At 28.2% G+C, this 26,999-nt stretch overlaps 1 protein-coding gene across 1 annotated transcript in view; it reads right to left on the reverse strand.

Moving 5' to 3' along the window:
• LOC111619910 (solute carrier family 12 member 2-like) overlaps positions 1–26,999 on the reverse strand; it is an 81,279-nt gene that overhangs the window by 35,578 nt on the left and 18,702 nt on the right. Inside the window, exons 2-8 of the mRNA XM_023361734.1 lie at positions 22,044–22,121; positions 21,611–21,686; positions 19,602–19,711; positions 10,725–10,838; positions 5,329–5,440; positions 1,314–1,441; positions 551–763 (exon numbers count right to left, since the gene is read on the reverse strand). Of these exons, the coding sequence (XP_023217502.1) occupies positions 551–763; positions 1,314–1,441; positions 5,329–5,440; positions 10,725–10,838; positions 19,602–19,711; positions 21,611–21,686; positions 22,044–22,121 (831 nt within the window). The remainder of the gene's footprint in view (positions 1–550; positions 764–1,313; positions 1,442–5,328; positions 5,441–10,724; positions 10,839–19,601; positions 19,712–21,610; positions 21,687–22,043; positions 22,122–26,999) is intronic.

Genomic DNA, 26,999 nt, shown 5'->3' on the forward strand with positions numbered 1-26,999 from the left:
AGCCAGTTTAATAATTAACACTTTTCGTTACACTTGGACACTTCTGCATATCTAATAACTTCTGAAAAATTCTGAAAAAAATTAAATAGTAAAAAGCACAGTATTTAAATAAAACTTTAATACCCTTAGATATTTTTATGAAATGGTAATAGAACAGAATTGTTTACTACTCTTCGATAGTAGACTGTACTGTATAGCATTTAAATGAATCCTTCTGCACACAGCTTTCATTTATTGTACATGTACCATACTCTGTATTTCAATATTCTATTATTCAATGTTAATATGAAAAGTTTGAATTACTTGCAAGAGATAAAATAAAAAGTTTGCTTAATACTGTATTTTATTCTTTTTTGTTTACTTTTATGATCTGTATTAAACTTTTAGCAAGATTCAGTATGATACTCTAATTACAGTTCTGTGTGTTAATTTTTTCATAACACTCACCTAGGTGACCACCACACTTATGTGCCAGAAATTTTAACACAAAAGGTACCTACATAAAGTGATGTTTTACTGTATACATGTACAACAAGAAAAATATAATTACTTGATAATATGGAATTAATCCATAAGGGCACACTCCCTTTTCTCCTAAACTGCAGTTTCTCAGAAGATGTAAAGTGTTGTTATGAACAAATTCTACTATTCCATTAGCATCTCTATAAACTGTACATCCAGCTGCTACAGCAAATAATAAATATGATATTGTTGTGAGCAATATTGCTAAAAGTGTTCCTCTAGGTATAGATTTCTGAGGATCCTAAAAGAAAGAGTCTTTATTAACATAATTTGCACTTTAAATAAAAATTTAAATTAAAAATAATTATAAATGTAACAAGGTTTAAGGATATAAATATAATTCAATGTTTCATCATTTTCATACCAAAAACAGAAGTTAGTTTAATATAACACTAAGATAATTTATTTTTAAAATACAGCATGTCCTCACTTAACATCATTTCATTATATTGTTGATGAAGAAAAATACAAATACACTTGCAATCATTTACAATTTTGTTGTCTAATTTCCTTTATAAACAGTAAAATTGATTCTATAAGGTGGGAAATAAATGTTGGTGATTGCAAGCACAACACAATTAGAATATAATATTAAATCACATTATATTTTGCTTATATCAATTAGTCTTCAGTAAAACTGGTTTTGTTATAAATCATTTTCACTTAAACTGCAGTTTTCAAGAATCTATCAATGATGTCAAGTGAGGATTTGTTTTATTTCTGAAAAATACAAAATAAAAATTTCAATATAGATATTTTTTTTTTTAAAAAAAGGAATAAAAAACAATTACTTTTAAATCACCAGATATGTTTGCTCCTGCAAGTATACCTGTTGCAGCTGGGAAAAATACTGCAAAAACTGAGAAGAAATCTTCACCATCTCTAAACCCTGGCATAAAATTTTCTGCTCCAAGCTCAACTAAAAAATAAATTTAAATAGAATGCAATATTTATAAAAAATTGTGCATTTTTTATACTCAAATTTTATATAATAATTATAATAATTTAAATAATAATCAGACAATTAAATTATGTAAAAAATATTTTATATAAAATATATATAAAATATTAAAATTCATTTATTTTCAAAATTAATTAATAGTAATATAAAAATAATTTCAAAAACAAGTTTAATAAATTCCAAATTTAATTTTAAATTTTTTTTGTCTGCCTTGTCAATACTAACTTTATGAATAAGTGTATAATATAAAAAATGCCTGAAATTGTGGGAAATTGTAAAAACAAATTTGGTGATTTAAATATCAGATTCTGTTATTAAGTATTCTACATGTTGGTTTAAGTTATTTGGGACAATGTAATTTGGTGAATCTCACTGAAATTTCTGTCATCATCAAAATATGAAGTTCTGCTGGAAGCTGGTAAAAACTATTGTTAAAATAGTGAAGCATTGTTCCAAAGCTTATGGCTGTTGATCATACATGATGATATGCAAAAAAATTTGCTAAAAACTGAAATAGTTAAGAGAGAAAAAATAAATCTAGTATCTTATAAACAATATAAGTTTGAATCATAAAAGTATATATAAGCAGATCACTGTTAAGATTGTAGCTTGGTTAAGCCTTGTTATTTTTCTCTTTTGCTACTTTCGTTCAAAATTTCACTTCCAGCTTTTGTTTATCTGGCCTCACCCTGACTGGTTGGTCCAATGGTCTGATGTGTTTCTAAAACAAAAGGGGTAGTACCAGATTGTTCAAAAGGGGCTGGCGTGAAAGGAGATGTAGGGGAAGGCACCAGGGGATGATCATCTTTTGGAGAGAGGAGAGGATGTATGTGTCTACATAATGGAAAGGAAACCATCTTGAAAAACGGACTTGAGGTTTATTTTTGCCAGTCATTCCCCTTTTTTTCCTATCTAAATCAGATCTGATTTCTTATAAACAGCCCCATCTTAATTCAGGGCCCTTATATTGTATTTTAGTTAAGATAGAGTTAAGTTAGAAATAAGTTATATTAAGTTCCTTTGTTTGTTGGCACATGGGACTCATTCAGTATTATTGTCAGTGTTGGTCCCATATATTTGTATATTCATAGGTTATATAAGTTTTGTACATTATTTCTTGGGAAAGAATTATTATTAATTGTAAATATTAAAGATTTTAATTTTTATAAATGCTGAGTAATTCCTTGGACTCAATTATTTTTTCTTGGCTACAAGAGAAAGAATCAAAAACTCTTTGGGATATGGATATGTTTTCATATTTCCATTAACCTACAATCCCATGGTTTTTTCAACATATGTACAAGGTGACAATCTTCTGTTGATTTTTCACATAATTATGCTGTCTATAATTGCTATTTCTCAAATTGGTAATTAGTTATACATTTATGTAAGCTTTGACAAAATTTATATTGATCAAAAGAGAATTTCATGTACATTTTGACAATGAAACTTTGTCTATATTATTTTTCATTATATACAGTGCAGAGCAGAATTATTCACCAATGTAATTTTTAAAAAATCTCTTGAATTATTTGTAGTACACGGATAAAATTTTATGTAATTATTTAATGTTGTCCTCTAATGATTTACACCAAATATCATCCCAATTGATTAATCCAAACATTAATTATGCAAAAAAAAACATTTCAAGGTGGTGCAAAATATGCCAACTTCTATTTATTCACTGAATTGCAAACAAAAAATATTTACACAATCAATTTTCTGTGTTTGGAAATAATTGCAAATATACCCTTTGGTATTGAATTAAATTTTGTAGTCCTTTAACACTAATCTTCTGCCACTCTCATATAATGGCTAATTTCAACTCTCCAAATGTTTAGAACTATCTTCCATTTTGATATCCCATAGGGTTCAGGTCAGGAGAGTGTGCTTGCCAGTCAATTATACTGATGTTGTTTGATGCAAACCACTGTTTCGAACATCACTTATAGCAGTATGTATGGGAGCATTATGTTGTAATTTCCATTTTGTTCTTCTGATTTTTTGCCAATAGAAAGGATATGTTCTGCTAGCACTTTCTAAAATACTGTTGCTTTCATCCACTAATTTAGAAAGACAATTTCAGATTTTCTAAGCTTCCCAAATCATTACTGACCCAGCCTTGGATATACTTAAAATAATCTTGCTCTTCTTATGTTGTACCAATAGTGTTGATACCCATCCAAGCCACATTTTCATTACTGAATATGACTTCGTGATTCATCTGTCCAACTCATCTTTGTCTTTGCCTGTTCGACTCTTGCTATCTTATGGTGGTCTTTCAGACAGGGTTGGGCATCTTTTTTGAATATTTTAGATGAGAAGGTGAGCAAAGCACACTTCCAATGGTCCATTTTGAAGCAAAATTTGATTTGCAGTAATATTTCTATTACTAGCAGCTCATTAATCTTTTTTTTTGTCAAGACTGGATTGAATTGGACTCAATAACTGTCTAGATTGTTGTATTTTGTAATGACATCTCTAGAGCATCAAAGGGTAATAACAATCCACGAAAAACCTTTTGTAAAAACCTTTTGTATAATAACAATCCACGAAAAACATTTGAAATACCTTGTGTTATGTTGTTTTTCGTTTTATGTCAAGGTTTTTCGTGGATTGTTATTACTCAACGAAGTGTTAAGTTGTTGGAAGTCGTTTTGCATCGAATGGTAGCAGATATTTCACTTATTAACTTGCCATTTGAGTGTAAACCATCAATATGACCTTTTTCAAAGTCAGTTAGCATCTTTTGTCAAGGTATAGTTAAAGATGTGATCCAAGTTTAAGCTGCTATTTACACTTTGCTTTTTAAGTAAAGAAAAATGCAGTATCCACTTACCATCAGCATTATGCATTAAAAATTTGCATATTCTTACTAATCTACTTGTACATATTTGGCAGATAATTTTGCACCACTGTGAAATGACTGTTTGTTTAACTTATGTTTGGATTAATTGATCAAGATTGTGTTTGGTGTGTGTCATTAGATAATGATATTAAAAAATTATGTACAATTTTGTCCGTCTACTCTAAATAATTCAAAAGATTTTTAAAAAAATTTACACTGGTGTATAATTCTGCATTGCACTAACCTTGTAGCAGAAAATATTTTACTTTGAGATTTCAGATATCTGTTAATGCATGCAACATTCATTTTTAACTTTACCGTTTTATTTTTTTCTTTAAAAAATCTACTCAAGCATTTCATATCTGAATAAGTAAAGTCAGTTAGTGAAGACAATTAACTTTATTATGTTACATTATAAATAGTAACTTTTATATTGAAAATTCTCAAGATCATGAAAATAAAAATCCTAACACTCCATAAAACTACTGGTCAGATTTCTAATTATATTATTAATATTTATGGATTAAAGTTCTTAAATAAAAAATAACATTTTAGTTTTCATACTTAGCTTGTTTCTACTTGTAAGTTTTAATTATAAACAAACTAAACTATTTTTTTTTGTTAGATTTTTCTTTTAATTTGCAGAACTTATGAACAGTTAAACAATACTTTTGTATTTACATTAAATAAATTTTGATTATTAGTTTGAATGTTCTGGACAAGAATATAAAGTAACAATAGGGAGACAGAATTCTTCCTAGAGTTCTGTTTAGGCTGTTTTGACAAGTTATGAATGATATGTCTAATTTTCTATCGATTTTCCCAGTTTTCAATATCAGCATATAACTGAATGATTTAAATATTTAATTAGCTTTTGTTTAATTTGAAATGATTTCAAATTTATTCACATAATATTCTAATAAAATATGACAGTTATATAAGTGTTATAATATATTAATTACTTATAACAATATATCAAAACAATAACTTTGCTTACAATTCCATCCTACAAATCCCTGAGCTATTTGAGCATCTTTAGGTGTAAGAAGGCTACCAATAATAAAATTTACCATGGCACTTAAAAGGATAATAAGAAGAACAATTTGAGCCTGAAATTAAGAAAATTATTTTAATAATTTAAAGAAGATTGGTATCTTAAAGTTTAAGATAAAAGCCATTTCTTTGTTCAAGGACAACAAAGATTTTATAAAAAGATCTATAAGAAAAGTAATTAAAATTATATTTAAAATTTACAAAATTTTTCATTAATAAGTAAAAACAAAATTAAATTCTTTAGTTTTGCTATTCTACAAATTCATCAAGTGAACATTTTGATCATTGTATTCAGTCAGTCAATATTTTAAAAAGTCACTATAAGTGGAGTTGTTTGCAAAAAATACAATGTAAATATTTATCTTTTATCATATCAAATAATTTTATGAATAGGGAAAATAAGAATAAAAAAATTTTTTATTGTCAGCTTGAAAAGAAATGATATCATAATAGTACTTAATAAAAAAACAATGACACAGACACTATTAAGATTTAAACCTATAAATAAAATACAAATAAAAATTAATATTTAATTATACATCATTATACTATATTATATGAATTTCTCAGAAAATTTGCATTTTGAATATTAATAAAATTTATTTTTTTTTTATATCTGTTAATTTCCAATTCTTTTTCTTAATTATTAGCATATATCATGGGTACTATTGAGTTTAGATACTCTTTTACAGAATAAATAAATATCAAAACTTTAACAATGAATTTATGGATACTTGTTCAAACTTTTTTGTCAAGTAAAAATAAAAAAATTGCAAGAAAATATGGCGCACATTTAATTTTGCAAAGTGTTGCTGTAATGTTCTAAAATGACTTAATGTCCAAAATAGGGTGGAATATTTGTATTAATTTTTCTTCCAGTTTATTGAACAATTTTTACATTACTTAAACATAAAAACAGCTCCAGTATCAACTTATTTCTTATAAATTCCTAAAAAAAGCAGTTTATTTCTTATTATTTCAGGTTTCTATAATACATCATCGGGAACAATATTATATAATGCTTTCACTTGTCAAAAATGACAATTTCAAACATGTTTATTCACTGTACAAAATAACACAGATTATTGAACTTGGCACTCCATGCAGTCTGATTCATAACACCATTACAGGAATTGGATTTACTGGACTGGACATTACTGGACTGGAATTGCTTTAAAAAATTTCAGAAAGTGAGCAAAATAGTTTTTAAACTATCTTTGTGTTAAACAGATGTGTTATTTTCAACATTTTTCTCATGTGAACTAATATTTTTGAAATTGTGACCTTTTGTTCATTGTATATAGTAAATTTTTTTTTTCTATTTACTGTGAATACCCCTAATGACAGTATACAGAACATAAGAACACAAATAGTGAGAAATATAACCTCTAAAAAAGCCAGTTTAAAGAATAAATTTTTCCATTAACCTTTTATTTTTTTTTGTCCAATCCATTCTAATTAGTCACTTTTGTCATTTTTTCTTTTTATCTCTTCTATTATATGAGAAAATATTTTCTCAATTCAATGACAACTGAATTCTTTAAAATATAACAAAAATTCTGCTTTATTAGAGCTCACTCAAATACGGGCTTGGTTGTCCACAGTATGAAAAAAAATATATCTGTATTTTTTATAGCTATTTTGTTAAATAACATCTTTCATAATTATTTAAAAATTTCCTATTTTAATTCTGTTTGATAATTTATTTCCATAATGTAATACAGTTTTATTTTTAGTGCTGAATGTATTTTTGTTTAATTTGTCATCTGACAATATGGCTAAACAGAACTCTGTAAAAAATGTTTCCCATAGTTTCCTTTTTTATCCCTGTCAATACTGAACCTATTGTGAAATCCGGAATTTACTGATTTTTTTTTCTAGAAACTAGAGTGGAAAACAACTTGAAAGAGGGAGAAATTTCAACCTCCCCTTTTTTCAAAGTAAATATTTGCCCATCTCAACAATATTCCCACCACACTACGAACTTAAAAGCTGATAGTTAAGATATGATTTCGGCATTTTATTTGGGTTCCGGGGACACCTCTGACTTCCCTGCACACCTTTTACCTCGCAACTAATTAGTCACATGACAGTTTTCCCACCGCAAAACGATAAAAGCCACTTCTCTCCCCCCTTCGGGGAGTCGCTGATCGACAGTAGAAAAGACAAGTAACCTTGGATTTAGATATAACTTTGTGCCCTTATTCAACCTTCAAGGACTCTGTGGATTACCTTATTTTTGCCAGGATATCCAAATACATAAAGGAGGTATGGAACCAACTTCTGTGAACTCTATCTTGGCCCCTTTGCGCTTTAGGGACTCAGTACAATACCTATTATCAAGGGAAAATTCTGTCTATACAGATCAGGGATGGCCAACACATAGACCACGGTCAACCGCAAAGGTTTTGAAAGAAGCCCGAAGTAGCGCAAAGCTAAAGTTGAATAATTTGCTTTCACTTAAATTAATGTTTAAAATTCTTAATTTGATAACTTGTTCTTACAATAGACTGTCTGTGCAACATACCCATACTGTTTGTATTTATCCCGATGAACAATGCAAATGAATGTTAATGCATGCTCATATAAAAATCCTAAAATTATTTGCCCATATTCATAGTCGCCCTCAGACTATATTTTACCAAAAAAGTAGCCCCCTAAGGGATAAAGTTTGGCTACACCTGATATAGATAACTAATAAATCGTTAAATTGTCCTTGTTAAATTGGTATCCTCTTTTACTTGTATATCGCCTGTCACCTCACTGATGGCACTCTTCCCTCCTACACCCAACTCGACCTGAAAAAGTAGTCCCGTTCCTTCAGAATAAACTAAAAATTTAAGCCATCTCTGACAAGTGGGCAAGTCCCTCCGACTTGGAAGCTGATCCACGGAGGTACGACATAGTCATACCCCCTCAGCTCTCACATGAACTTAAATTGATTAAATTTATAAATTGGTTGTGTGAACATCAAAAGTTTTATTACAAATGCTGAAATATTATAAGTAAAGTTTATGTTAAGTTATATATACAGAATTTTGTAGAATTTTATCATAAAACACTACCTATCATTTTTGTTACCCTGTGAGATAGAAAATATTCTAGGTATAAAGGTAAAATATTAAATAATATTCTTTATATTTTTGTAACTAGATAACTTGTGTTTCTACTAATATCTATTAAGAAACATTTTAATCTTTGTAAGCAAGTTCAAATATGCAAATTAACAAGCTATAAGTACCATTGTCAAACTGACATAGCAAGTTAGTCTTCATTACTGCTTTTCAGTATATAGCTGTTGAATTGTAAGTGCTTAAGTGATTGATTTGGTGCTAATTACGGGTTTTTCTTCTGCTAAGTTTTGACTGTAATCAGGTTAATTAAAATTTGAATAATTGTAATTTTATTGTAAATACTAAATTTGAAATCTTAATAATAATAATTAGTATAAAATTTAAAAATATTACAAATTATAATTTTTAGACAGAAAGTCTTGTACATTTATAGTTTATTAAAGTTTTTTGATATTTTATGAACTCTTATGCAAGAATAGTTTCTTTGATATTTTAGACCTTGCAAGTTTGATGTCTAAACAGAAACTACAGATCCAGTAATTACCCATTAAGATAGGTTGGGAAGCTAGTGAGACAATTCAAAAAATTCAAATTTATTGTTCCACCTGCTTCCCAATCTACCTTACCTAGGCTATTATGCAATGATAGAGATAAAGTTAACTTTTTGGAAAAATCAGGGATGCATGCCGTACCGTTGCATACCTCTCAGAGGTGACAGTTATATTGGAGCTACTACTAGAATGCTCCAGATATGCATTCAAGAACATGAGAAAGACACAAAATAATAGGTATACTACAGAACTGGCTAAGACAGTCCTACACCATGATTATGAACCTCTGGTCCCACATGTTAATTCTTAAACAATGTCAGGATAGGACAATGTTATTCTAAAGAGAGGCATTTTATATTTTACATTATACCTAGAATATTTCCTATCTCACAGGGTAACAAAAATGATAGGTAGAGTTTTATGATAATTTTATATATTTCCTGAAATTAGCAGTCATTTATTCATTTATTTGTAAAGTTAGTACTTATATAAAAGTTTAAAATGTAATAAAAATTGAAATACTATTTTTTGATTATTTTTCTTTTGTATGATGCAGTTCTGCAGGGCTTGTCATGAGATGCCATAAGAAAGAAAAGGTTTGATAAATGAAAGTAATTTCTTTCTTATTATAACAACATGAAGAAGAACTTAATTATAAACATTTTTTAAAAAATACAGAAGTGTTAATAGGCAGATGTATGAGGCAGCAAACATGCCACTCTGAAGGATTTGAGTTTGTGTCTAGGTTAGATCTTAAATTTTCATGAAGGCTCAATTTTCAGGCCTCTCTCATGCCAACCTCATTGCAGACCAGATAAAATAAGCAATGGATGTAAATAAAAATAGTCCTCTCACAGAAGAAAAATGTAATATAAAGAAGTTTTTACAATAACTTTAAAAATATATACAGTAGAGCATCGATTATCTGACTCGATTGGGGACTCAGGTTGGTTGGATAACTGAAAAAATCGGATAACCAAAAAGAAGGGAAAAGATACATTATTAGTAGAGTATATTAGGATATTAGTATATCCCATGTAATTAGTTTATTAGTATAATCGCTATTAACCAACTTCGTGTTGAATTTTCATTGATGTTTAGCCTAACAAATTTTTTTTAAAAATAATAATCGTCACTATTGTATCGTTAAAAATTATTTTTAAATTGTTTTATTGCTCACGAAACAAACAACCACTCATAATTAGAAAATTAAATCTCGTTTAAATACTGGCCTCCCTTCAATGGTCGAGCTGTTGATGCCAGCTAAAACACGCAAAAATTTAACAAAAATAATATTAAAGTAGCCAAGAAATAGCCAAATATTGTAATGCCACATCACTAGCGGACATTTGAAATTTGCCGACTAGAACGGTCAATTAACCGTCACATCGGTTAACCGACCGTTCTAGTCGGAAAATTTCAAATAATCAATACTCTACTCGGATAATCGATGCTCTACTGTACTTTGAAATGCTACAATTGAAAATGTGAATCAATTATTAAATTGACTAAACTAGAAAAAAAATTCTGTAAATATTTCAAAACTAATAGTAGCTTTATAATAATTTCAGTTACAATTAAAGTGTCAAATAAAAACAAGATTGACTATCATTTTAAAAATTAATTCCATGTAAAAATATTCTAAATATTCAGTAATTAAATTAATTTGAACATCTTTTAAAATATAATTTTGAATTAAAATTAGAACAATTTACCTTCGTTTCCCATTCTGTTCCAATAATAGCAATTCCTAAGAGAAATACTACTGTTACACAGCTAATTATTCGCATATCATCCATTTTTGTTTCAAAAATTTGGGCTTTATTTTCCTGAAAAAACTTAGTCGTTTATTTTTCGTTCTTATAACATTAATTCAATATATAAAAATATTAACAAGTAATATAGAAAAATAATTATTTTAAAATTAAATATAAATATTAATAATTAACATTTAGCATTTTATAACAATTCATGCATTAATTTAAGTAATTGCATGAATGAAAGTTCAATTGATATTTATAATTCCAACATAAGTTCATATTTTTATCCATAACATGTCCATTGTTATGTTCAAAAATATTTTCTTTCATATATTTATGAGTATTTAATTTGAATACTTATAACTAAATTACATCTAAAATTTTATATGTAGACATTATATAAAATTTCCATCAAGAAAGATGCCAGTACTTTTTCCCTCACAATGATTGATTGATGTGGTTTATGAAAGACTATATTACATTTGTCTGTTTACAACAAAACTTTATAGTTTTAATGCTTTCACCCTTGGTAATGCCAAAAGTGATTTTTGGTTTTTTTACATGCAAGTTAATTTCTATCTGTATTCATGTATCATAAATTAAAATTAATTAACTAGTGCTAAGTACAGATTATCAATTTCTAAATAGAAACATAAGAATTATGAATATTAATCCTTTTTATTATTCTGAAGTATAAATGAAAAAGTAAAGTTTTCCATGTCAAAATAAAAAGATCTGCTGTTACTTGAAATAATATTTTCAATTTTAACTCGTGTGTGTGTGTGTGTGTGTGTGTGTGTCTTAATATATATATTAATAATTAAAAATTACATATAACATACATACAAACATTCAATTAAAGCAAAGTGCATCACTATTAAAAAGTGTGAAAAGTTCAAATATTTTGATTTTAACTTATATACTTCTCTAATTTTAATATTTTTGAAAACATATGATAAAAACGCTGTTTTACTCAACTTATTGATAAACAAATTGTGTTATTTAACTTAAGTTATGTTTGCTTGTCATTATCAGGATAAGGATTAATTTGCATAAAATCTGAATTAACATTACGTTTATTAGCCCAGTGGCATAGCGATGAGTGAGTGGCACTTTTTTCAGGGTGGCATTTTTGGCATTAAAAAAATTTTAAACACTGGTTTAATAATAAGAAAAGTAAAATTATCAACTATTCCAAGAGTTAACAATTTCAAAAATTATACAACTCATTGAAAAATGTCTAAATAGTTTGATGCATATTATGTATTTCCAAAAAGAGGGTGGCAATTGACAGACTGCCCTGGGCAGATGAGACTGTAGCTACACCACTGCATTAGCCTAACTACCTGTAATGTTGAAGGCACTCAAACAGCAGAAAAAATTTTAAAATTTTAAAAGAGAATTTATGCAGAACAGATTTATAATATTCAAATCTGCTCTATTTTACTCTTCCAAATAACCAGATATATTTACCTATTTACTTACTAAATAAGTATAATTTAGATTAACATCTAAACAATAGTTTTTCTTGACCCAATTTTTATAGAGGCAATCAATCAAAATAATACAATATTTTGATATTTAATATATCCTTTATTGTGAATTTTTTAACTGTAAATGCATTTCGAAAAACAATAAAAATGTTTCTTCTCATCAGTACAACTTGGTTTAATGCAAGTAATACAACTTAAAGATTTTTTAAAAATTATTTATATAAATAAAAACTATTCCATTTAAGGAACAGCAACTTACACAAATACAGTGGGTGATGGGTTAACGAACATAATCCATTCCAAGACTTTGTTCGTTACCTGAATTGTTCGTTAACCGATTATCAATTTACCATAAGTTTCTATGGGAATTTGATTAATTTGTTCCGGAGACTCCAAAAAAATAAAAAATATATGCTTTTTTACTACATTAATTTATATGTAATAGTAAAAATACATATATATGCAGTCTTGCATTTTTATTAATCATGTTTTTTCCGTTTGTGGGGGATTAAAGAATCTGTCCAATGTCGATTGCTTTTCTCTTTACTTCAGGATTTTTCGGAAGTAATTAATAGTATTGTAATTGTAGATCCTCAACACCATTAACCCTATTCTAGTTTGAATGCCAGTTGGTCGATCGTTGTTCTGACATCCTCCAACTTCTCCAAAAGATCTCTAGTATCAAATGTCGACATTGGTCCTCTTTTGTCTTCCTCTTTTTCAATTGAGAGTTTTTGGAGTTCATCTGTTATCTGATCTAAAACTGATGTGACATCTTCTTGATTATACTGTATCTTTCTTAGATAAGATTGAACTGCACCTTACTGTAGATTTGTTCAAGCCATACTGCCCAGCAACATCAGACGTCTTCTGCCTACTCTCTACCTTTGCTATTTTACCTTTCAAAAATAAAACTCGATGCAACACTTAACGAGTGCCCACCCGACATTATCGCGAATACTATAAAAGAATTGTTTCTGTCAGAAAAATAAAAGGTTGAAATTACAAGGGAGAGTTTCAAAGTTCGGAGGAATACTATCTGATCAGTATATTATACAGTTGAGTGTCGATGTTGACGTCTCTAGCGCTCCGAAAAGTTTAAAATTGTTGCCTGAAGACAAGGGAAAATCAATTGGTATTTGCTATTTTCGTCGCTTCTTTTTATGTTTGTTCAGTGAAGTGTTCGTTATCCGAACATATGTTCGTTGTCCGATCATAAAAATCTTTCACGAAAGTGTTCGTTATCCGATTTGTTCGTTAACCAATCACCCACTGTACTTATAATCTAACATTCTTACAGTCATAGATCTTAACATTTAACACCTGGAGCATCTAAAATGGCTAGAAGCCATATCCACTTACAAAGTTAGTTACCTGACCGCCTGCATCAAGTGGAAAGAGGAGCTTAATCTATCAGTAGCCTGGCAGGCCCTCATAAATGACAAACTTTAATAACCACCACCCATGCACAAGCACGCATGCCCAGGGCAACTAATTTAATCATACAGACATTCAATTTAATTTCAAATATTTACTTTCTATTTTGAAGTGTTCCATCGGATTTTACCTGAGGAAGAACTATTCAAGAGTTTGAAAATGTTTGTGATAGACTGTGTTTTTTCACGAGGAACACCAGTAACAGGTTCCAGTTATAGTGTTAAAAAAAGTATGGAACTACTTATAAAAAAACTTGACTACCTTGTGACTTAATTCAAAATTTAATATAGGAAACCATTTTGAAATATATTTTTGCATCTACTGTACTATTTAATAAACTATACAAAATCCATTCTTAGTCTCATTCATGAGGGGAATTATTAATTAAATTCACTATATTTTTGCCTTTGAAATGATAAATCTGGCACATTATTTGATGATGCTGAAAAAGTATTGTATACTACATTAATAGTTAAATATTATGTAAATATTTTAAAACAAATTTAAAATTTAAGACTTAGTAGTCCTATGATATATATAAATGTAACTTTTCCCCTTTACAAAGTTACAGTATAATCTCACTCTGAAACAACGTGAATCAGTTAAAACATTAACATTTCAGTACACTTCCACTTCATAACTGGCTTTGAAACAGATATTTTTAATTATGCGATATGCTTCTTGTCTAGTCTTGTGTACAAATATACGAGCTCTAAGACGGCTTTTCTTTTTCACTAGACTTATTACACCATCAATGAAATGGAAAACAAACTTTAGAAAAATTTTTTATTTATTTGAGAATGCATTTCGGATAATTCTATCCCTTTTCAACTCGTGTTACAACTATGCAGGAAAAATTAGCATAACGGGTACAAATTAGTAAAAAATTTTTTACAATAATGTTATAAAATTGTAAAAGAACATACATGAGACTTACATGGACTNTTGTATATTTTTAGTTTTTGGAGTTAAATAATAGTTAGGTTTAATTTGAAGATGGTATAGAAAGTTTCATTAAACATATTGCTAAATTATAGTAAATGTTTAACAAAACAGAGAGTAAACATAGAAGAAAATTTCATGAAAATTATAAAAAATTTTTGGAGAATATATAGAGAATATCAAATTTTAAACATCTTTTAAAACTGAGCATTAGACTATCTTCAAAAATAAAATATACATATTTTTGAATTTTTTGAATCTTGGGCTTCATATAGGCTCCATATGTGTAGAAAATTAATATTGTATTGAGATTTAGTAGCTGATTGTAAACAAGTGGAAAATTGGTGTTGAAAGAAATGAAGAATAAAAATTTTTGAAGCTATGACTAAAGTAGAAGAAGTTAAGATGAAGTGGAGAATTACTCAGAAATGTTTTTGAATGAAGATTGTGTGAAGAAAGTTTTTTCAGGGATGAATGATTAGAATTTGTCAAATATAGTAAAAATAATTCTAAATAAACAATTTATTTAAATAAACAGATGAAAGCAATACAAAGAAAATATTTTAATGAATGCTTGCAGAGAAATATTAATAGTATCATTGAGAATAGGCAACATAAACTCTGAACAGTAGTAAGATTATAGAGAAAAGTCAGAGAAAAAAGTCATCATTAATGAAGGTGATTAAATATTATTAGAAAAATGCTTTATATTAGATGATGTGGAAATTGAAATTGAATTTGCTGAAAATTATCCAAATATAAATGGAGATACTTTTGCAAATGAAAACATTCAGATACTGAAATATTAGCTTAGGGATGCATCATTCAACATTAAATATGCACAGAATGATTCAAAAAGGAGTTTATAACTTTAAAGCAGATACAGTTTTAATCAGAACTCACAGAATTGGTTAAGCATTTATAGCAAAATATGACATGTTTTACCTCAAACAGTCATTTTAGTTGATTTATGATATAGTAGACATTCATCTGAATTAAGTTTCTTGCCAAACTCAAAGCAGTATATCTGCTGTCACCAGATGATTCCAGTGAGACAGTTTCAGATAGAAGGGAACGTTGAACACAAGATCTACCAGTGACTGAAATCTCAAAACTGACATTTCTTTTGCAAAGGAATAGAAGACTTGATTGCTTAATTGGATAAATGTCTCAGCAAGTGTTGAAAAATAAGGAATATATAAATGTTTTCTAAGTTATCAATGAAATTTTTTCTAGATTGATTCTGAAATTTTCTTCTTAATTTAAATCAAAAATCTCTTTTAATTTAAATTTACTTTATGCTTCTTCTTTCTTTGGACACTCAGTAAGAAAATAATAAATGTTATGTAAAAATGGTTGTAAAAATCAAATAGAACTTATCTACCTGCTGGCAGAAGAAATTAATAAATTTAGTGGTAATTATATCCATTCCAGGAGCTGTTTTCATTTTTAATTTACGAATTGATATATCCAGTTCTTCGGTAGATATTAGTATATCTAAACTTTCGTTGAAAGAAATTTTTATATCAGCATAAGAAGGACCATAATTTCTGTAAATCTGTTAAAAAAAGCTAGCCATCTAGAAGAATCTATTTGCATTGATTAATCACAGTTGAACCATCATAAATTTCTTAATCGTAGACTTTAAAGGTTCATTAGTTTTATTTTCTAAAATTTTTTTTGAAATTTTTTTATAGTAATTTGATTTCTTAAATTTTAATGGATTGAAATACAAATTTTTGGCTTAACTATATTGACTGAATGCCATTAATGTAAATAATTTATTTTTTTAAACTGAAATAATGCTTTTATTATTTTCATTCTTAAATTCATATATCCGATATAACCTTCAATTATTATTATGTGCAGCAAGCAAGGAACTTAATAATTAAGACTCAACAAAACGTAAGGCTTGAATAGGAGTGATTAACTTGATCAAATGTCATTGCGGAGAGTTCTCAGAAGTAAAATACAGGGTAAAAGAGTCCAAGTATACCAGCCCCTCCAACACATAGCTATACGTCAAAGAATAATTGCCCAACAGTATAGTATCACCTCGGAGTTTTGGATATTTACCTGCTTTCCTTAACTCGCTTAAAAAAGGAATTAGTTGTTTACGTCTTAATCTAGATCTTTTTATAAGGTCCTGTGAAATTTGAGTTTCTTTCCATACGTTCGATAGATTTTTCTGTTTCATTTTTATAAATCTCGAATATATGTAATCTCTTATTTGGATATTTTTAATAATTAATTTAATTGTTGGATACTGTGATTTAGTTATTGGAATAATCGCTATTAAGTCATCCATTGTAACTTCGTGTAATTCTAATGATTCATTAATAAGATTAAACACTTCTAGCTTGGTAGGACTAGTTTTACTGGGATATCTATATAACATTATATTATTTCGATGTTGCACATTAACCATATTGTCCATTCGATATTGCATACTTTCATTTTCTATTTTCAAATTAGCAATTTGTTGTTCAAGATTAATTATTTGGCTATTCATTTTTTGATTCTGGACTTTAGTTTCTTGGATACTATTACGAATCTGGTCCAAATCTTCTTTGATAATAGTCATTTGACTTAATATTCTCGTATTAGAAACATTAATTAATTCAGAAATTTTATTCCATAGTGTTATACTTGATATATCAGATGAATTTTTTCCTGGCGAAGAAGACAAAAAATCAAATGGCTCACCTGATAGTTGTGAACGTAGAAGTGTAGTTTCAGGGTTCAAATCTGCGTTTGCAGAAGATGGTTCAGGAGAAGTTCTTTCGACATGTAAATTATAGTCAGTAATTAACCTAGTATTAGTGGTTGAAACAGATTCCTTTCTACTAGTTAATTTTGACTTTTGAAGTGGTGGTCTTCCTCTTTTAATTGGCGAGCGTTGCATATTAATTATGTTGATAGATTTTCCAACAGTTATAATGTAACACACAGCACAAACAAGTAATATTTTAACGTAAAATTATTTGACAGGATACATCTTTACCTATAATTGAAGTGAGTAAAAAAACGCGCCAGCAGCTTCGGAGGACAGAAGCGCCCCCTGAATGATTAATTTATTAAATCATTAATTAGTAAAAAGAATTTTTTATGATATAGTGACATTCCTATATGCAATAAGTTTTTTTTCATCTAAATTTCTAATAAAAAATGTTCAATAATAATCCAATATTTTGGATTTATTTATAGTTGATTACATACATAAAAAATTAAAAAAATTATTCTCTGAAAAGTATATAATAAATGATATATGATTGCACTATTAATTTGTAAATAACTGTCAAATGAAATCCACAGATAATGTGCTATGAATTTCATAAAATTTTCAAATACAAAAAATTTAAGAAAAAAAAGTCTATATAAAATGTTGCCAACAGGAATAAACTAACATTTTCACTTTATGGCATCAACTTTCTTTTTTAAAACTACTCAACTATTTCAATGTTTGAGAAGTTTTGCAGACAAGGAACAAGAGTCATACTTTTTTGCTCTTCACTTGATTGAAACTTATTTCATCTTTTATACATCAAGATTAAGACAAGATTCAAATACAGAAAATAATAATGTTATCTGATAGAAGAATATAATTTCAATTAATAAATCTCAGTTTTTATAATTTCTATAAACTGTATGAAATGTGTTCCAATTGAGCAGAGGGTAAAAAGTAAGACTTGTGTGCAGGACTTCTCAAACACAAACAATTATTGAAACAATTAAGCAGCTTAAATGTTTTTTGAAAAATTCTAACATTCAATTATCATATTTGATTCATTATATTAAAGAAAACTAACAATTTTATTAAAGAAAAAGCAGATACCTTGAAAGTTTTAATATGTTCCTGTTAAATATATAAAAAGACAATTCATGTAAAACATTATATATTTAAAAATTTTACACACTGTAATATATTAACTACAGATATTAAATTGCAAAACTATTTTATATTTCTGTTTTAATCTGAAGTTAGAAAACTCAATAAAATTTATGACAATACTCTTGTTTATAAAATCGTACTGACACCTGTTCTTATCAGCATAGGAGGTATGAAGGAGTACATGTAGAGAGTTGATATTTGGTGATGCATTGGTATTTATGATTAAGATATTTATTACCAATATCTAAACAGGAAAATAATTTGAAATTAAATAATTGCTGAGTGTCTAAATTTATATAATCACAATAATCTTTCTTACAAATACTGAGAGCTACTATATTTTTGTATTAACTTCAAATAAGAAAAACTGGCATTACACAAAGAATATTGAATTAAAATAAATTATGTTCTCTATTTTTATAGTTTTAATAAAATTTTTAAAAATAAGGCAAAAAATTTGATTTTAGATATTCTTTTCTCATATGTTGTAAGATGAGTACAATTATATATTTTTAAATAAACAAAATGGTCTCAAACTTTTAGACTAAAGAAAAATACTGATTTTATTGAAATTAAATACTCTCATTTTATTTAATAAACTTAAACAAAGAAAATAAAATATACATTTGCAAAAAATCTGAAGACAGAGCTAGAAAAAATTTAAAAACATAAAAGTTCTGGTAATTTCTAATAATAAATCATGTTTCAGTTGATTACATGTAATAATATAGTTATTACAAAATCCAATTTTAACATTCAATTATGTTTTGATTCATTATGTGTTTTCTAGCATATAATCTTTAAATTAATATTTAATAATCTAAATTTTATTAATTTTAATAACAATTTTTCTAATTATCTAATAGCTAAATTAAAATATTAAAAAAATTGATGGATTAATTGTTCTTTGAAGAAAATGTTCTATACAGTCACACAAGCTTGAGTATGAGAAAAATTTAAGTTTGGAAAACTCAATAATTTAAATATAACTAGATTGTTTCAAGAAGTATAAATTAAATAATTTTTAAATTTCATTTAATTAAGTTTAAAATATTATTCTAATATCAATATTTTCTCATTACCTCCTTTTACTTCTCCATTTGTGCAGATGGCTGACATTGAAAGAGATGTGATAACTGTAACAACTGTAGCAAGCAAAACTACCACACATCCTAAACCTAAATAATATTCATTATTAATAGGATATTAGAATATGAATAGTTATTTCATATTTATAATTTTTAATTACAACATCTACATAAAAAAATCTGTTTTATCATATGAATTATAAAATAGTATATCTTATATTGACACACATTAAGAGGACTTCCTGTTATTATGAGAAAGTAATGATTAAATTAGTTCCACCAACTTTATCAAATATTCAATTCTTGATTTAACACTAGAAGAGTTATAATTGTCAATTTTACTATCAATAAATTTTCAGAGTATATGTACCTTGTTCATAACTTTTGCGGTATAAGTTAAAAAAAATTAATATTTTTACTGTTTTGGACTAAAAGACCTTGAAACATCAAGAAATACAGTAAAACCCCTGAATTTTTTTGCATATGGTGGTTGTTAGTGTGAGTGTGTATGGTAGGGGACATGAATTTGTTCACCCACTTTGAAGCTTAATAACTCTTGCACTTTTTGTAAAAATATTTCTTAAATGTTGCAGGAAGATTTGTGTATTAGGAGAATTGGTGCTATTAAATTTTGGCAAGAATAAGTATTAGATCTTTTATATCTTTTTCATAAAATTCAATTTGTATTTTTTTAATTTAATCATTACAGTAATATCATTTGGTTTTTTGTAGCTTTATAACATTGCTGGTTTTTAAAGATGCTCTAATATATACTTATGTGTTACTGTTCTTGTATTAGAACACTATTACACTGGGCATGGACACATGACTTCATTAGAAGCCATGTGCCCAATGCACTTTGTCAAATTTTGTTAGAAATTTCTACAGACATTTCTAAATTAACACAAACAATTATTTATTGTACCATCGTCACAATACCAGAATGCAATTTTTAATGACATATTTTAAAATTGAATAAATTAAGAATATGTTCTCTATCTTAAATTAGTAGTGTCTTGCCCCTGTACATCATACTTTTCCTGATAACAGAATCATCTGGTCATCTACGTAACCTCCATTCAAGGGAAAATTTTTAAAATGAATTCATGTGGTTCTTATATAGTTAATTGGGGCCTCCTGTCCCTAAGCGTTCCATATCTGGTCTTGACTTTCATCTATCTAACACTATTCTTGAGATTAAGAAAAGAAATGGACAGATGACAGTGGGAATTTATAGGTCTACAATTTTTTCAAATTGTAGCCCAACTAGTCATGTATATTTTCAGTATATGGTTAAATATGCTATCATGATTTGTCAGATGTTTCACATAATATTACGCAATTTTGCAAAAAGAGCTTACTATTTCTAATTATATTTATACCGTATATCTAAATAAATAAAAAAATACTGTAATGTAACATCCCAATAATGGACACTGTCAGGACCAAGAAGTTTGTCTGCTATTTAGAGGTAAATAAAATGGATGTCCTATTTCAAGGGTCTGGGGATAATAAAAATGTCTGTTAAGAGGAGATGTTCTGTTATTCAGGAGTGTCCATTAAATGGAGTTTTCACTGTATATAGTAATGAAACTGTGTTCAAAAAATAAATAAAATAATATATGAAAAATGGAGACTTCATTAAAAATGTAAAATTTATAATTTGAGAGATGGAAAAGACTCAATAATAAAATAAATAATTAATAAAGTTACCTAGGAGAATTACATTCAGATATTACTGCTAAAATGTAGTGTTAAAAACAATCTAAAACTGATTAAGCTATAGCTAGAGCAGAATATAATGAAACGTGTAAGTGAAGAAAAAATGAGAAAATATGTAGATTCCAATCATTAAATCATATATTTAACCCTCATAATTTTGTTCATTACTTTCATGTAAGTACTTCAATCATTTTTGTTTTAATAAATGTGAAAAGCACATGAATATAATAAAAGTATATAGCAATTCATTGTATTAATCATACTTACCAATGCCTGCTTGGCCAACAACCCAAGACAATCTGAGAAAAAGCATAACACCCCATATATTTAGCAGGCATCTTACCTATAATTTAAAAATACTTATTTAAATATCAAATAAACATTTCAAATTGTTAATATTTCTTAACTATTCTAAATGTACAGAGAATGAATTTAATTATTTTCTACGTTTTGAAATTATAGGAAATCATTAAGAGTTTTAATATTTATGTATTGTTTAGAAACATGTAAGATTAAAAAAAATACTAGACAAAAATTCTCTTTTACTAATATAACAATTATATAAACAGCAGCTAAATTAAATTATCATTATATCCAAATATACAAATATCTTTATGTATCTTTTATATATATACACTGTATATAAATTTGTAATCTTTCTATAAATCTATTTTGAATGATAAAGAAGTTATCCACTTACCAATACACCCTGAATCCATCCAAACTTAACAGCTGTTTTGGTTATTTGTTCACTTTGTTTTGGTAACTTTTCCACAGGCTAGAGAAGAAAAAAGTAAAACCTCAAATATAGTATCATAATTCTTGAATTTGTATAATTAAAATAATAATTTTGTATGAAATTTGATGTTCATAGATCTGAAAACTTTATTGTGTTTTACTATAATTCAAATAAAATATAGGGAAATGATGTACACTGATATTGAATGAAAAGAAGAAAACTAATAGAATGCATAGCTGAAAAGAATATTGAAATTTTAGAACTCAAAAATATATGCATTTCAATAAGGAGTGCAAATGGTTCACCAAATAGTAAGGGACAACACAGAGTCCAACATATTCAGGTTAAGCCAGATTACATTATATAGGAAAATTAGATAATCCATATTTAAATGTAGACTACAGTCGCTGTGACTATAGCCATCTATATGTCTTGTCTATATTAATTTTGAACAAAAGTCATTCCATTTTAAGTGGAAATTTCAATAAATAAAGATGGACTTTCTGTTTATACAGAATTAATATAGTTCACAAGAATGTCCAAAGTCAACAAAAGTATAATATAATATTATATAGAGTTTCAGCACTTGATCACAGCACTTGATCAGGATAACATTGTTTTGAAAGTGGTTAACAGGTTTCAAATTGACAACAGTTTGAAAGAGGGGGAAACTGCAATTGAGTAAGAGTATACTCTTATGAACAAGTACAGTCTCAAGAACTGTTGTATCAACAAATGGCATTAGATATACCAGAAAGAGTCCATCCTGATATGCTTTTGTACCACAATTTTGAACATTTTGAGAACCAAACAAAACTTGGCATCTTATTTAATGGTAAATAAAAATGAAATTCAAACTGGTTGTTAAAGAAACAAAAAATATGAATTTATTAAGGATGTTTTCAGCCTACTGTTAAGGCAGCTTCAGCTAGTTAAACCAAACTTGAAGAGCATCTCTCTTGCAAATTGTATCAGATATCACTGCTAAGCCTCCCAATTGTCAAAATTTACATACAAGACGCAACAGTTCATAGTGACTTTTCTTCTGTGCCCACAGATTCCAGTGTGAGCAGTTTCTCATGCAGAATGGAAAAACTCACTTCTGGAATACAGTTGTTTGAGAACACCATGTTTTGTTTCTAGCTTGTAAAAAGAGTCCTTCATGTTTGTGACAATTGCAAGAACACTTCTTTGATCACCACAACCTGTGTCAACATCTAGTATACTGATGTGTACATCATCTCCAACTTTTGCTGGTGGGAATTTTGCATCTGAATTTTTAAGCATCTTCGCACCTTGAGCTTTCAAACTAGCATGAGCTGTTGACATCATCTTCCTGATTTCTTGTTTATTATGACATAGCCTACAAGTAATTATCACTCCATACCCTTTGTCTGCTTCATTTCTTATTCCACAAATTGCACAAACAACTTTGTTGCAGGATCCATAAGAATAGGCCGAACTACATTCTCTTTCATACACTATACAGTATCTTTTCCCATTGTTATTGTCAGGCAACTGGTCTGGACTTTCTGATGGTTTCACCAACATGGCAGCAGCTTCATTTTCAGAGGCAGTCCCTGCATTTATAGCATCCTCTATTTTTTCACACATGTTGCCTATCAGACAGTCTTGCAACAGCACGTTGAATTTTGTCCAGGGATTTCCTACCACTTTGTTAAATGGCCGGCCAAAGTAGCATATACACTAGTCATTTCAAATACATTGGACCTCAGCCACAGCTCTCAGCCAAAGTGCAAAATAGCCAGCCAATTTGAGAATTGGCCAAACTTTGGGCATAACATAGTGTTTTTAGAATGAATTTGGCTATATCTGTTTTTGTTTTTTCCCCCCAGTCTCAATTAACTGAACTTTTTATTATGTATTTCAATTGTTATTTTTACATTTTAAAATAACAATTGAAATACATACACAGATATACATGAAACACAGTTATGCATCATTAAAGCGTTTTTAATTAACTATGTTTAAATTACAACATCAAAGCATGATTCTCAGTACCAATCTATAGACTGTGTTTGTGATAAAGTTTCCGTTTTCTGACAGGTTGTATAACAAAGTAACTTATTAAACAGAATAAGAATTTGTCAATAAATAACATTTTTAAAATTCTGGTTCTGTACATATTTATAGTACCAAAATTACAATACTATATATTGGAAATTTGAAGACTGCAGCTAGATGGATGCATAAATATGAAACAATATGTTGTTTGTGAACTGAAAACATCCTTCAAAATTTATGAAATATTAATTGAGAATAATAAAATATGTAATTTTTACTATATTACAAATGAATAATTATGTTGCTTAACAATCATTTTATTATAAAATAAACAGATTAAATGAAGTTATTTCTATTTGTTAGTATTGTCTACTGTTTAATAAATTTTTATAAAAATACTTATGTAATTCTCTATAAAAATAATTAAAATTTAGTTTATATGCATAACTACCCTCATTTAGGAACTTTCTTATTATCGTATGAAAACACTATATATACAGTAAATCTTCTAAAGTTTGTGATAAATGTTCTTTTATCTTGATCTAATTTCACTTAATAAAAATGTTTACTCTGATGTATCTGTTTACAGTTTATGTAATGTAAAAATATATGTGAATACAAAAAAAACTAAAAATATATATTTTCTTAAACAAGTATCTCCAAATTTCTTCTCTAAATTTGCATTTCAAAACTAAATAAATTTATACTTCTACTGTATTAATGAACCATTAACACAGCTTCTTATTTTGAAATCTATTTAGGTTAAAGCCTTGAAGTAAATATCAGAATAACCTCTGAATGAAAGGATACACTATTTGAAATTATATAAGAAATCCCATGGCTTTAACGTTAAATAAATAATATGCAGTTTATTGCATGTACTAAGCAAGCTGCCATTTTGGTTTGTTAGTTCCATGGCCATGGAACTAACAAACCAAAACGGCAGCTGCTTAAGGAACATTGGTATCTTCATCTTGTGTTTGTAGACCTTGCCATTGTTAATCAGTGATCAACTCAGAGGACTGGTGAAAGTACTAAGACACATCACAAAGCATTAAACAACATGACTGCACAAATGTTATACACCAGTGTTTCTCAACGGGGGTGATATCGCCCCCATGTGGGCGTTTTTCTATGTTGAGGGGGCGATTAGTAACAATTTATATTTTGGGGGGCGAAAAAACAATTTTCTGGGCGATATAGTAAAACATTATATTAAGAATAATTAGATATTTTATTTGTTATATCGTACAATCATTAAACAAATAACATTAGACTAGTCACTAGTCCATTCAATGCAGTACGAATTTGGCGTTAGCGTGGCCCTCGGCATCAGAATTTTGAAGTGAAGGGGGCGATACTACGTAACGGTTTTACTGAAGGGAGTGATGCTATGTTGAAGGGGGCGGCGATTCGTTAGAGGTTGAGAAACACTGTTATACACAAACCAATACAATAAAAAGTTATATTAGTATAAAATTACAGGCAATAACGTTGCCATAGGGCTAGTACAAACCAAAGAGAATAAAACTTTTCTACATCAAAAATAAGCCTTACCATGATGATGAAATGAATGAATTTGCATTACCGTAGTGCCTACTTATTAAAGCTGCTTTTGAGTTCTTGCATATAGCATCCATTCCATGCATCAAAAATGGTGCCATAAGTCTTTTTCAACTCGTTCACAAAGCTTTGTGGCATGGATGTGATGTCAAATTAACGTCATTTTGATGCATGAAAAAGAACTTTAGATTTAAGTTCTTGCGTGTAGCTTCTTAATACAAAAGTTATCTTGTGGTAGAGGAAGTGTGAATTCTAGAGATTCTAGAATCTTAGAAAAGAACGTGGGTTCGTTTCCAAAAGCAGAAAAAAATGACTTATACCTTTTGTACAGTATGCCACTGTGATGTGGAAATAGGAAGTAAAGGCAAAAGTGCGATTGAAAGACAAGCTACTACTGAAAAACATAAAACCAATATTCGAACTGCAGATATGGAGAAATGACAGAAATTGTTTGAAAGTAGACACTGTCAAAGCAGAACTCTAAATACATAATAACTTCACAGAAGAGTGCCCAGTTATGTACAAAACACTTCTTGCCAACAACAAACTACTGGAAATGGCAAGCAAAGGACAAATAAAAAGTAGACAGCCATGCCCTCAGTTTTGTTTTGTTTTTTAATAAAATACTGAATGTTTTTTTCTTTCTCAACATTTATTACTTCATGTATGGTTTTCAACGTTTATTATCATCACTGATTATTGAACATTCCATACATTTATTTTTCCACTTTTTATTTATACATGTACAGTATGTATGAAAAAACAGAAACCACATGTCAATGAGCTCAATGGAGTGACATAATTATTTAAGTAATTGGGCACTACATTCAGCAAAGTGTACTGCTTTGAATAAAATAGTGGAAGTTAAGAAATTTCAATTTTTTCCCCCATTTATTTTGTCATCAAACTATTCTTTGAATCATGTAGAGTATAACAAGAAAAACAATTCTTTGTGACGTTCATGACAAGAGATAGTATGATCCATGAGCAAACTGTTACAAAAAAAAGATTACGTAAAATCCACTGTACTTCAAAATATCCTTTTTTTTCTCTTAGAACAGGTTCAGGTTTTATTTAACAGATCCCAACTACTTACAAAATTAACTACAAGGAGGTGCACTGAACAGGGAAATTCCTTGTTCTTGGCAATGACAATAGTGACTCGGGGTGTGTAACAATTACTATACAATATTTGCATAACTTACACTTAACTTAAATTTAACTTATAACTAAGGAAATGAAGGGATTATAGGAAAGTGAGAAAATCATAAATAGGAAAGAGATAAAATCCCCGGGATTTTTCCTGGTTGATGTATGCCCTTGGGTAGG

Source organism: Centruroides sculpturatus, unplaced genomic scaffold, assembly GCF_000671375.1.
Source record: "Centruroides sculpturatus isolate CEXI.00-Female unplaced genomic scaffold, Cexi_2.0 scaffold160, whole genome shotgun sequence".
Classification (NCBI taxonomy): domain Eukaryota; kingdom Metazoa; phylum Arthropoda; class Arachnida; order Scorpiones; family Buthidae; genus Centruroides; species Centruroides sculpturatus.